The sequence below is a fragment of the Xiphias gladius genome, chromosome 3, assembly GCF_016859285.1.
Source record: "Xiphias gladius isolate SHS-SW01 ecotype Sanya breed wild chromosome 3, ASM1685928v1, whole genome shotgun sequence".
NCBI lineage: Eukaryota > Metazoa > Chordata > Actinopteri > Istiophoriformes > Xiphiidae > Xiphias > Xiphias gladius.
The window spans coordinates 18,822,994-18,837,283 of record NC_053402.1 but is presented as its reverse complement, the minus strand read 5'-3'; the positions used below and the strand labels follow the sequence as shown (position 1 = coordinate 18,837,283).

Genomic DNA, 14,290 nt, shown 5'->3' with positions numbered 1-14,290 from the left:
TAAAAGTCTTCTCCACATTCTACAGTGTCAATAATACAGATATCTATCCTGATTCTTAGCATTATTTAGATGCAGCAACAAGGATATTCATAATCATGTTAGTGGTTAAGTCAGGTCAGTTTTATTTATACCGCCCAATATCACAAGGGTGCCTCGAGGGGGCTTTTTACAACCTGCGCCGCGTGTCCTTCGACCCTCCACCCGGATAAGGAAGAGCTCCCCAAAATCGCCTCACTCCGGACAGACGTGCAATGATGCCCTGTACACAGAACGCACACAATATGGAAAATCAGGATGAAGTTATTGGTGGATTGTTAGAGTCTATGTTATCGTTAGACACGCACACAGCCATCAAACAAAATGCAAGCTCCTGCACCGTGCAGTGCCTCCCGATACACAGAGCTGGAACGAATACCGTCTTTGTGAGTGTTTCTGCTCACGTCCCAATGAGATACTCTGCAGTGGACGGAGTATCGGGCCCCCTGGCCAGATGTTCATTGACAGTTGAGCCGAGCGTGGTCGGAAATCGCGAGTGTTCGCTGCCCTCCAGTGGTCGCTGGCAGGAACTGCACCACTATGTTAAAACCATTTATTTAGATTCTTCGTTCAATTTCCGACGACCAGTGGAGTCAATATCAGTTTTAATAAGTTTTCTCGTGGGTAGACCTCTCTGCCTCCTAAGGATGTTCATACTAGTGTCGAGGTGGGCGTAAACAGCCCTGCTAACACTTAGAACTAACGTGACCCTTTAGGGCAGGTGATTAACCGATAATCAAAATAGTTGCCAATTAATTTTTTAGCTCATATTTCAGCTCTTTCAGCTTAATATTTTTAGTTTTGACATGTCTGCTTCTCCAGATTCACTCCGTTCAGGTTCAAAGTCTTGCTCGGGGCAAATGCCTAAAAGGGATCCGATCTTACGTTACATTAAATATTTAATGTGTTTTACTAAATTGTAAATAAAATTTCCGAAGCGCCTTGGTTAGTGTGTGTGTGCGCACGAGTAAAGGGTATGTCAGCAGAAAGGACGGGGTAAAAATATCCACTGATAGAGCCTGCCTTTATTCACCACTCGTTAAAAAGTGGTGATCAGTTAACTTCAGGTGTGCTGGCGGTGTGTTATCTTCGCACTACAGCTCTAGTGTGCTGTTACTGGGAAGAGGCTGGTTGGAAACATACCATCGTTCTTCTTTTCCAAGCCCATTGCATATTTACTGTAAAGACAGAATTATTGTTCTGAGGCTTTAATACTGCAATTAACATTAAAGAATTAAATCACCACAATTAGTTCATTGGTAGTCATATATAAATATTTTTTTTAAACTGATGGCACACTGGAAGGAAATTGAGATTAAGAGTGATGGGAGGAGCTGGCAGAGAATTGCCATTAAAGCTATAGATGCTGCCAGATTATCTTCACATTGTCAGTCTGATTTTACTACAAAAGAAAAAAAAAAAAAATCTTCTCATGAACATTTGCAAAGACCTGAGAAGTGCTGTGCAGAACTTTTCACAGGACTGTGGATTTTCCAGACAAATGTCTTGACTCTCAGGGGAAAGAAAATCTGAACAAAACAAAAACTGAAGTCTGCTGGAAACAATTTTTGCTGAACAAACGTTATTTGCCCAGTAAAAATAACCTCAGGGGACAGACCGGTATTGTTCAGAGCCGGCTGATTGACAGGTATTACACTGAGGATGGTGACAGTGTCGTTTTTGTACATTTTACTGAGCAGGAAAACAAAATCCAAAAGGCAGCTCCCATTCTTGACACCTGTCACGCCTTTGATAGGATCGAAAGCATTAGATATATGCCAATTTCTGTCAGGAGGGGGCTGATATGATCCACACTAAACAGAACACATGGTTTAACAGGTTAAAAAAAACAAACAAAAAAAACCATAACGACTAAGGGTGAATAGTTTAATTTTCAGTCAATCAGTGCTGTGATAATCCGAACTGTGGTATGACTGCAGACTGTGACTGTGAACCATCACTGTCATGTTCTTTATTTTGAAAGTTCAGTTTCTATGTGAATTTTGCTGACTGAACTAGAGGCATTTAAATGATTATATTCATCACTGTGATGGATGCATTTTTCATACAAACACCTTTAAATTTATTTTTCAATTAATCCAATGAGGAGGCCAGCGAGGCAGGTGTACAATAGAGATCTCTTTTATTATAGTGCATTTATCAGATGTTATAAGATGAGTTAAAAAAAAAAAAAAAAAAAAAAGCATAAAAGGTACTAAAGAAATACATATGCACATACCTTGTCATTTGTACAGAAACGGTCTTGAAAATTAAAGCTTCAACATCTGAATACGGGTAGGTGGATGATGTCATGTTAAAATACATTTTCTTACAGATTATTATATACATTTGTATTTCTTGCTGCATACCAGATTATGTAACGCATCTGTGAACTCTGAGGATGTTTAGGAAATAGCATAACGTAAGGACAAAGAAAGCCCAAAAGATTAGTAATTCAGTTACTCAAAATTTCCAAGAAACCATCTAAATATCCAGTTGTAGAAATACAAAAAAGGGAAAATTAATTTCCCTTTAGAGGTCAGTGTGATGTTATGACCTTAAAGTCATCTTCACTCAGTAAGGGGTGTGCATTGTTCAAGATTGTTTTCTTATCAATTGCAGAAGCAGTGGGGATCAACGGATGTGTGGGAAACTATTCTATCACTGGCTGAACTGGTGTAACATTCTCACTTGCAAATTTTAACTGTCTGCTGGTATTGAGCAATGGGAAGGGCTATCGTCTATGGGTTCACTGCAAAAGCTGATGGATAAACTGCTGTCCTCGCACAGGCCCTGTGTTGTGCAAGCGGCATCAGAGGGACATGATGTAAATAACACCGGGGGAAGCACCCTGGGTACATGCGCGGGAAAACATCATAAAGCCTGAAGCGTTGAGGAGGCATTTACAGTGCTGAATCATACAGCGGGCTGGAGCAAGCACTTCCAATTCAACTGTACCGTCTTATCAAAGCGCTGACAATTTTGTGAAGTTTTGGATTGGTTTGCAGGCGGAGGTGACCTCACATTCTGCAAACCAATCCAAAACTGAGTCCAAGTACAATAAGCCATTCCTGAATCCAACCAATTGGTCCCGAGAACATTTTACTCAAAAGGCTGCACACCTGGCGCGTCCGCTCATGCTAAAGTAAACCAGGTCATGCGTGCATCAACAGTGACATTAAAAAAAAAAGGAGAAAAAAAAACAACAAAGAAACTAAAATAAAATATAGAACACACCCTAACAAAAAGGACTACATACAAGAGAAAATAAGACTATCAGTAAATAAAAAGCCAGAGTGGGAGCAACTCAAAAAAAGAAAAGAAAAAAAAAAGCCTCGTCATTCGAATGGAGTGGATGTAGCTGGAACCCACACAGATGAAGCTGTAGCTACACTCAACACACCTCCACACATGTAAACACATCCTGAAAACATTTATTGCCTTTTCTAAACGCCGCTATTACAGATCTTTTTAAAACCTCTGTGCGTAGAACACGCGGCCTATTGAAAAGAAATATCAGGGTCAGGTAGACAGGACTAAAGTGGATTTAAAATCCTAAAATGGTTCAACAAATGTTGTACAGATGCTGAATACGACTGCATCCTGACTGTTAAGAGGACCTACAGGATATGGATTTAAGAATTCAATCATAAATTCTGAAAAATTAAACTGTAAGAGGGAATCAACAAGCATCCAGTGTTTGCTGCAACAGTTAAAACTTAAATCTGCAACGATTTATTTTCAAAATAAAGTGAACTGATCTTGGATGTCAGGCATTTTAATTTATCAAACATGACAGGTTACACTGTGGTATATTGTGTGTCATTGCCGGGCGACTACACATCTATCATTGTTTTTGTTTGTTTGTTGTTGTTGTTTTTTTTAAACAAATGTTCTTGACAGGTGACACACAGAACTCGCCCTGTGTCGTCCTTTGCTTTGTGGAAACCAGTACCTTTGGAAGTGCTGACACTGGAGGGAGGAGGTGTTTGAGAGTCAACTGTGTTCAAGGCACAGCAGGGCTGCTCCCACTCGGCTCACACATAGGAATACACATTCATTCATCCAAAAATACTCATCCAAACACACCCATACAGTACACAGATGCAGGGGAGCACTGGCCAAAGTCCAACTCTTCAGAGGAAAGAGAGGAAAAGAGTGAGTGAGTGAGACCAGGGCCAGTGCAGTCTCCCATTACACTGCAGACAGAGATGACAGACAGGAGGGTTAGTGATGGATCATTTTGCGTTTTTCAGCTGGCTTGAAAGCCAGTCCAGACCCTCATAGAGACCATCTCCACTAGTGGCGCATGTGGCCTGGATATACCAGTTACGGTGGCGCAGGGAGTGCAGGGTGAGCTTGTCTGTGATCTCAGCTGCATTCATGGCATTGGGCAGGTCCTGAAAGCAGAAAACACAACAGTAAATAAACGAGGAAAATAACAAACAACTAACATTCCCTGTTAAGGTTTGCACGATCTTTTTAAAGGCCACTTGCTGTCACCAATAGCTTAATAAATATCATAAGCAGATGACTGATTCAATACACTGGATCGGTATCAGTTTTTTTAATCACAGTTTTAAAATTGTAATAATGCAACTTTATGAAACCTCCAGCAGGGATGACTCATAACAATGATATAATTGAAATCTGCACAAGCCTGTCAAGTTTGTGAATGAGTGTCTCCACGCAAAGTTAAGAAGTGATATGCAATTCCAGCTACAACTGCAGCAATTAAGCTTCTCAAATGTGAATATTTTCTGGTTTTCTTACTCTTCTATGATAGTAACCTGAGTATCTCTGGGTTTTTGGAGAGATGGTCAGGGAAAACAATAATTTTTTAATATACATGTTTTAGACCAAATGATTAATTAATCAGCAAACTAATCGATAATGAAAATAATCATTAGTTTAAAGGGTCTAGGTCCAGACTAACATCACTCACTGTTGCCCAGTGAGAGTTCACACTGAGGAAGGAGCACTGGACTTGGTTCATTACTTAGTACTGGCCAATTATAACCCGGTTTCTGTATCAGTATCTGTATCAGCTAAGTAATGCTAATATCAGTACATCCCTACCGATGTGATCCCCCCCCCCCAACCTTCATTAAATCGGACGAGAGCTGATCACACTCACACCTGGGCCCTGCTACTCAAATGTGGTTCAACTAACCCGGGCCACCATATTGTTGTCAGGCTAAAATGCTCCTGTTCATTCTCATCCAGCTGATTTGGTTCTTGCGAGTTGAAATCGTGATCAGCATCCACGTGACTGGCTGAGTACTGAACATGTGTGACTGCAGTTACATGAGGTGGATGTGTTGGTAATGGTACTGGGACACTAGATTCATGGAATCAAGTCTGCTGGTGTTATTTTAATGTACACTGTGCGCCACTGTGTTTCCACTATCACTCTTCCCTAGTTTTTAATACAAGTAATTATTATGAGTAAATACGGTTAGACTGTGAGTGATGTCGTATGCACAATTAAGCAGATTTAATTTACTTTTCGTTTCCAATTTAAAAACTTCCAATTTTAAATTATCTTAGTGTTACAACCCACATAAATACAATATATCCTTAAGATGCAAGTTTAGTTCATAAATTTCAGAGTTCAAGTGAAAAAAAAAAAAAAATAATTAGATGATTGTTAAGACACGTTTTCTGTTTGTATCTGCCTTAACAGTCAGAAAAGTTTTAATTGAGTTTTAAAGTTTGTTCTTTTTTTATTCTGTTGTTTATCTCATCATATAGATATTTAATTATTTATTGTGAAAATTAAATTGCAATAACTCAACCAACAGATTGTAATAATTCTCAATACTCTGCATGTTCTCATCTACTACTTATCATACTAATGATTTGTTTCTACCAAAAGGGTTCATATATGGGTTTTTTTCTTTGATCATACTCATCAAATGGTAGTGGGCCAAACCCCTGTTCAGTAAATTCACTGGTTGACAATGATCAGTTGATGGGTTGCAAGTTCTCCCACTAATGATGTTTGTTTTGAAAAAAAAGGTATTGACACAAATTCACCTGTTTGTTGGCAAACACAAGCAGCACGGCATCCCTCAGCTCGTCCTCGGCCAGCATTCGCATCAGCTCCTCCTTCGCCTCACCTACTCGTTCCCTGTCATTACTGTCCACTACAAAGATAAGGCCTGAAAATGGAAAAGAGGCGAAGTTTGTATCAAGGAAGTGGATACCGGTCTATGTGCGTAATGGAGGATTCAACCGACAATGGGCTAATGCTGGTGCAACCGTAACCCTTTGAGAGATGTGGAAACATCAGGAAGACTCTTACCTTGTGTGTTTTGGAAGTAATGCCTCCAGAGTGGCCTGATCTTGTCCTGACCACCGACATCCCACACTGTAAAACTGATGTTTTTGAATTCTACCGTTTCAACATTAAAACCTGAGGATGAAGGAGGACAAACAGAGAGAAGATGAATTAACAGAATTAAAGATGTCTGAGTTTTCACACTGCATGGTCTTCTCACCAGTACCAAGTTATCGGTCACTGAAAGGGTTAGGCTCATGAGGATGCAGGAGAGGACTCACCGATGGTAGGGATTGTGGTAACAATTTCTCCCAGTTTGAGCTTGTACAAGATGGTGGTCTTTCCAGCAGCATCCAGTCCTACCATCAGGATCCTCATCTCTTTCTTGCCAAACAATCCTCTAAACAGGCTACCCAAATTCCCCATCCTTGCTCACCTGCAGAAGGACAACGGATAAATGTGGTACCACACTGCAAACAATGACAGAGGGATTATCAAAGGGTTTTAGAAGCTGATGTCGTTGTCTGTCTGCTAGGGACAGCTGGCAATGTTGCCACAGACAGCACTAAACACCACCTCGTATAAAGCCCTTCAAAACCGAATACAAATGCGTATGTGCATTTTAATGACTGTAGAAAATGCTCTTCTGCTATTTCTCAAGTTCCTCTTAGCCCTTCTTATGAAAAACACAAATCCCCCCAAAAATTTGCCCTCTGAGCACACTGCTGTGAATGCTCGTCACAAGCAAAACAAAGTGAATGAAAAGGCCACTAACAGATGGTAACAAGCTAGTGATGTAAGTGCTGAGGTAAACAAGTTAAACCATAATCCTTATTAATCTGCTGGCAGAGATGACTGTCTTTACATCAAAGTAAATTAGCCACTTTGGCAGTGCTAAGTGATTTCACTTAGCTTAATTTTTGACTGCATTTTGCAAAGTTTTTACGACCTATTTGGACAATTATACCCCTCTGTCACAGGTCAGCAGGTATGGAGCACTACTGTGAACACGTGCAACCTGCATTTGACCCTTTTCATGTGAAGACTCCTGTCATATGACATAAGCAAACTCCAGCCTGCAGTTCTAATTTCATAAACTTAACTGGAATACTACAAAACAGCATTAAGTTAAACAACCTAATAAAAGATTAAAAAATTAACAACCTATATTAGGTTCTTTAGTTTGTTCATCTTAAATTTCAATTCAGTTTCTCTTTTCTTATGTGCTCACGCTCTACCTCTTTGTCCAGATGTTATCAATAACATAGAAGAGCAGTCATTCAAATGTCAATATCTTTAAGCAAAGTTCCCATTTATGATAGACACCATCATCACAGACAGGAGGCCATGAACCCCCTTAATTGTATGAGCTATAAACCACCAGACAACAGGGAAAAATGGCCATCAAGATTTCTTGATACCCAATGTGACGTAATTACGCGTATTGTTTTGTCCAGGAAAATTACAGCAGAAATAAACAATCAATTAAGTCCAGAAGTAATTCAATGATCAAGTGCTGAATATATTTCTGTTGTGTTTTCCTCAGCCTACCCACATGTTTATTTTCTCCGGTGTTTTTAAGGTTTTTCTACAATGACTGGTAACAACTAGAGACAACGTGCCTCAGCTTGTTCCGCTCACCTCTGTATGTATTATCTGTAACGGTGGCGAGCGCACTAGAGATAAGCACCAGTAAGAAAAAATACAGTCTTTGAGCTCAGAAACAACAAGAATCCATAACAAAGAAAACAGCATGTCCTCTGGCAGTGCTGGATTCCAGACAACTGCATCTATTGTCAGTAAAGAAACTGATATCACTGCCTCTTCTACTACAGATTTCTGTACGATTGTTGGCGGACAATGCAAAATGTCCAAGCTAAAAAAGAAAGGTGGACTGACACCAAGACCTGCTGCTCATTATTTATGTTTTAGGCAGTTAGAAATTCTCATTTTACATAAGAAATATCGACATCAAATCACATTGTCTGCTGTAGAGCTACAACTAACAATTAGTTTCATTGTCGAATAATCTTCTTATTACTTTCTCTATTAATAGATTAAATTCATGGGCTTATAAAATGTCTGAAAAATAAAGAAAATCAATGTTACAATTTTCCCAAACCCAATTTCACATTTATATACTGTTTGTTTTGTTCAACCCAAGATCCAAAACCCAAAGATATGAGTTAAGAAGCAAATACTTATACTTGATAATATGCAACTGGTTTGTGCTTAAAGAAAACAATACAAAAGTTTTTTAAACCAGTGGTTCCCTCCCTTTTTGGCTTGGGACCCCTTAAAATTAAGCAATGTCCTTTTACGACCCCCTGTCATCAGTAGCATTTAGGTACCAGATGTGATTAGTTCAACCAAAAAGTTGAGTTTTCTTCATTTTATATAAATAATTTTTGGAGGTCGGGCAATGTAAAATATCTAGCAAATCTTACAGGAAAGACTTTAAAAAATTTTCATAACTGTGTGTGGCAGAAGTATATATTTTTTTCTGCTTTCCTATCCTGTTAATCATCTCGTAATCCCTCAGTTTTATCCGCAACCCCTTGTTGGGGTACCAACCCACAAGCTGGGAACCACTGATTTAAACAGTTTATCAAAATTGTTGCATTTAATTTGCTGTCAGTCAACTAATCCATTCATTGCGCAACTGTTTCTAGTCTACTGTAAGTGAAGGCAACCATGTTTTTTAGTCATCAGTGATAAAACAAGAAAAGCAGCTTTAAACTGGCTACAAAGCTGCTGAAGTGTGCTAATACTAACTTCTAGTTTGAAATCCATTATGGAGTGTTTTAAAATAACTTAACATCTATAGTATGTGCTTGTGACCAGCAGCTGAGGCTGATAGTAAAGCTGGCACAAATCCACCAGTGGCAAAATAATGTTTCCATTAAATAACTAGACATGAACAGAGACTGTTTTGATTTTATAATTTTAACTGTAAGAAGCAGCAGCAAGATGAATTAAATTGTAGTCATGAGCCTCATAATCTGAATCGATTCAAGAGTTTTGAAGAGAACAAAGTCAATTATGTACCATAAAAAAAAAACAAGATGCACTAATTTAGTTCCTACTCCTTAAAGAGTACAATGTTTGCAAACCTGAGTGAAGATAGTCGTTAAAATACTATAGTAATATGACCAACGTTAGGCAATTACCCAACGTGACTCAACCTAAACAGGTTAGCTTGCACACTAAGTCCATTGATCAAATTTAAGAGGTTTCCCTATAACTTCATCTTCAGTTTAAAGCTTCTGTGATGTATCTCTGCACTGTTTTAACGAAACACAGCTCCAGCAGATAAATAGACAATAGTAGCTCATGTTCAGAATAACACAATAATCAATGACGCTGTAAAGGAATTTTGTTTTATTAGCAAATAAAAGCTCCCACCGACTCTAATATTCTAAGATTGTGCTGAAGGCAAGAGGAGCTTGGAAACAATACTGGTCGTTTTTGGTCCAACAAATTAAGCATGAAACCTGACCTGTGGATCCAAGTGGTTTACATTTTTAGAAATCCAAAATATTCCCAAACAAAAGTTAACATCTGTGGGTGGGAAATGATTAATTAAATCACAATATAATATTCAAACCAAATATCAATATTATGATCTGCTAAATGAATTCAAATTGGGAAAAGACAAACATGGATCACAGGGTTTTCTTGATGACTATAAACCTCAGTCCGATTAAGTATCAGCTGACACAAACTATCAAACACAGTGGCCACACAACACCGGCTCATCTATTAGCAAAACACAAAATGCTATGATCAAGCAAGGAGCACCATGAACAAACCAGTGAGGGGGCTGACAATGATCTGTAGCTCAGTGAAAGGTACGCAAAAGGTCACTGATAGAAGAAAACCGAAAAAGACAACAGATCAGTGAAGCCTTGATACAAGACAAGTAACACAACACCTATAAGCAGAAGTGAAAATCTGAATTAACCAATAAATGGAATAAAATTTTTCAGTCAACCCACATGAAAACAACTCGGGTCTGATGTGTAGCGCCGAGGACAAGAATATAGTCCTGAAATGATTAGTCGATTATTTCGTAGATATCTGATTAATCATTTGAGTCATTTATCAGGCAAAAATACCAAACAAATGATGGCTTCAGCCCTTTATTGTGAGTTTTTCCTGCTTTTCTGTAATCATACACACAACATCTTCGGATTTTGGACTGTTGATTGGACAAAACAACCAATTTGAAGACTTCACCTTGAACTCTGGGAATATGTGATGGGTATTTTTCAATATTATGACATTTTGTGAATACAGTGGTTAGCTGCTTAATCACAGTAAAGAAATAATAGATTTACTGTTGATTAAAACAATCACAACCTGTATCTCTAGAAGCAAACCAGGTATGTAAGAAAATCTTGCTGCGTTTTATTTATTTTTTTACCTGAATCTGTGTTAGAATTCATTTCTGTTCTGATTTGACCCAATGAAAACATAGTTAACTCTACAAACTATCTAGGATTAGGCTTAGCATCCAGTTTCTCAGACAAACGAGGAAGTCCGGTTAAGTGGACGCTCCTTTAAGTAAACAGGAATGACAGGTTTCTGTTAACTCAACAGGATACAAGAGGCTTTTGGATAGTACTAGAGAATGTGTATTAGAATAACATTTTAATCCGACGGATGACTTAAAACCGACAAGATCATTTTGTAAAAATATAGTTGGTGTTCCATGTAAAAGTTAAAAATAACGAGCTATTAGAGCAGATACGGACAGGTACAGCATCTGTCCACATTCGGACAGACGTCTGTATACACATGCACGAGTCTATGTACACGTATTATGTGTGTAAAGTAAATTCAATTATAAAAGACATCTTGAATTTTGCACAGCCTTCAGTTATGGTTACGCTAGGCTCGGGTAGTTGACTCTAACGCCCATAAAACCCAGTCCTAGGTGTTAATCATCGCTTGAATTTCAATTCTAACAACACGTCACTGCCGTAAATGCTGTTTTAAGTGATATTAATGGGTAATCTTCGGTTAGCATGCAGCTGGAAAGCTAGCCTAGCTTTGTTTTAAGACCCGTCACCGACATTAGATTATAAAAAGGCATAGAAGTAACTCCATACGTAGAAAGATTACAATGAGTGAAAAATCTACTGGTTGTTGTTTAAGAGGGATTTGTATTTAGCGACCAAAATGTTTAAAACTTCTTACGCCGTGCTAAAGTTAAACTGCTAAGGAAACAGCTAACGAACTTTACTTCAAGCTCCAACGACTTAGAGCCACCTGTAACCATGAAGACATTAACAGGCTCGTGGTCTCTACCCTTATTTAAACGAAAATTATATCTATGGCACCTGGTTTGGTAAATGCTTTTAATGTTTGTACCTTTACTGACGCTTCTCGAGCCTTCGCCGCTGCTCCTGTTCAACAACAAAATGGCGTTTTCCGGCGTCGTCGTCGTCTTCTTCTTCTTCTTCTAATTCGTCGTCATCATCATCCGCCTCGTCGTCTTCTTCCTGGTTTTTTTTTTTCTTTTTTTTTTCGTTTTTTTTTCAGGCGGTCTCAGACATCGAAATGGTACGTTACCGCCATTGAACGGTATGGAGTGCAGAGCGGAATTACAAGGCACTACGCTATTTATGAGGCTGGTGATATATATTTTTTTAAATATTTTTGTTACTGTCAAGAGCAAAACCAACAATTAATGTATCGCCTGTAAAGCCACATTTTATTCCTCTGTGTCATGGGCCTCCATTGCTGTCCAAAAACTAAAAAAAAAACAAACATACTCTGAGTCACACTGTTGCACTGGGTGACATTTTCCCCCAATACCATTAAGATGTAGTTTATTCTAGCTCAATGCTATGCACAACATCATGCTACTCACTAGTGTATCAAACGTGTATTAATCCACAGCTGAAACTAATCCCCACCGAATGCACCATTTACCCCCTTATGAGTAAAAATGTAAAGACTAGAGTGCCCGGCTGTTTTGGAATAATTACTGATCGTTCCTCTTTTTTTCTCCATTTTTTTATTTTAAAAGAAATTAAACTTTATATATGACCCAGCTTTCAAGATTTATGTCCTCAAAGGGAACCAGTGGTTTTAGGGCCATACTGGTCAGGAGAGTTGTGAGAACTACTGAAAAACATTGTTGGGTTTGGTCTTTTAATGGCATTTGTTCATAGAAAGATTTTTAATTACACCAGCCTCATCCTTTAATTAATGATGCTTAATCTATGTTCAGATCTGTGTTCCGGAGACGACACATCCGTCATTAGAGATTATATTGGCTTCCTTTAGTACCAAATGCCACAAAGCGAAATGGAAAAAAAAAGAGAGAGAGAGAAAAGATTTGGGCCTGTTTCTAATTAACTGATTCGTCACTGCATGGAAAAACTGATCCCATTTTAAGATCCATCCAACAATAAAATCTGATGTTAGAGAAGAATTTAGGCCAACTTTTATTTCCTGTCATATCATCAGATCATAAACGGTTACGGAGCAGATTCCATGCTTTCACTCAAACAAACTTCTCTGTTGTTTATTGGACAACATATCACTTAAAGAATAGTGGGGCAAGCTACCCCCCCTTACAGGTGTGTGCACAACGAAACTCAATATATCATTTTTAATGTAGAGATTTATACTTGGGTGTTTTTTGTCTAAACACACATTTGTTGCCTCCTTATTCCCTTATTACCTTGTACCAACCAGTACGTACTAAGCATTTCATGGGTACTCACATTTACAAAATATTCAGACTGTAATCTAAAGTGTCTTTCCTCATCTGGATTTTGGTGGATAGACGGTCAGAAGACATTGTGCAGAGAGATCTTAGGTAGAGAACCAAACTGAAACTGTAAAAGTTCGGACGACAAATTAGGATTTTGAGAACAATGTCAGTGGAAGTTACACCCTTGTCTTTGAAGCAAGAACTGAGGCCCATCTCTCTCGACTCTCTGCTCAGAGGTTGTTGGCGATCTTACGGTGATACGAGGACATGTAGACCTGGGGGATGCTCCATCGCAGGCCTGATGCCAGTCTTACCAGTGGGACCAGTAGCTAGCTGGACCACTGCATTCGGTTAGTGGACCACTGCAGCCTTAGGCCGGTCAAGTGACTATAAACATACTGCGTGAGTAACAGCTGGTTTAATAAATACCGCTTTCACTCAAAAAAAACTGGTGGTTGAGCTATTATTAGACCACGACTTCCCGTGACAACACGAGGCTACAAAAGCATTTGCAGGAAATATAAAACTGTCACTTGATACTTAATAGTTGTTAAAATACTGACCGTCTGTGACTGTGATGGAAGCTGATTTGTAATGGAACTTTGATAATGAGGAGGACAGATGCTTTTTGGGGCTTCATATAACTCATAGTAACAGCTAAAGCCGCAACCATTACTTGATTCATCGAGGAGTCATTTGTTTAAAAAAGTAATCACAAAATATTCCAATAATCGATGAATCATTAAAGCCATTTTTGAAGCATCCGATTTCACAGTGGCGAGGATTTCCTGCTTCTCTCTGTTTGGGTTTTGGAGTGTGAACTGTGATGGACATTTTAGGATCCGTCGAGAAAATAAAATGAACCGATGGCGAAAATGGTTGGTTTACTCGCTTCTTTCAGTCTATCTACAGTGTGAATTCCAATCTTGTTGTCAGATTGAATTTCTATATTGAAACCACTAGATGGGGCTCCGTCCATGGTTGTTTTTGTTTGTCTTTTTTACTGGGGTGCCAAAACATTTTGGAAGAACACGGAGTGTGTAGCTTGATTGGAAGAACAGGCTATAGGCCCTTTAACATACTATATGTGTGCTTCCTTTGATTTCAGACCCCGTGGACCGTTTACTTCTCATACATTGGGTTCCCTTGAATCCTCACTGCTTTGCTTCGACTTGTTCGCAGGGTTGTAATGTAATAACTTCTGTGACAAAAATAGGGAAATTCCCTTTACACTCTCTTTC

General features: G+C 38.8%; 1 protein-coding gene across 1 annotated transcript; it reads right to left on the bottom strand.

The window, feature by feature from the left end:
* Positions 1–2,223: 2,223 nt before the first annotated feature.
* On the bottom strand, positions 2,224–11,822 carry arf2a (ADP-ribosylation factor 2a). Its single transcript, XM_040118525.1, has 5 exons — positions 11,696–11,822; positions 6,601–6,755; positions 6,344–6,454; positions 6,076–6,200; positions 2,224–4,436 (listed from the first exon to the last, which is right to left on the bottom strand). The coding sequence occupies exons 2-5, from the start codon at positions 6,743–6,745 to the stop codon at positions 4,275–4,277; spliced, it is 543 nt and encodes a 180-aa protein (XP_039974459.1). The 5' UTR covers positions 6,746–6,755; positions 11,696–11,822; the 3' UTR covers positions 2,224–4,274.
* Positions 11,823–14,290: the final 2,468 nt, after the last annotated feature.

Coding starts and splice junctions, on each gene's coding strand:
- arf2a (XM_040118525.1), bottom strand. CDS start 6,745: ATGGGGAATTTGGGTAGCCTGTTTAGAGGATTGTTTGGCAAGAAAGAG. Junction 6,201..6,343: donor TTACTTCCAAAACACACAAG/GTAAGAGTCTTC, acceptor TTCCATTTTCAG/GCCTTATCTTTGTAGTGGAC. Junction 4,437..6,075: donor TTGTGTTTGCCAACAAACAG/GTGAATTTGTGT, acceptor TTCTGCTTTCAG/GACCTGCCCAATGCCATGAA.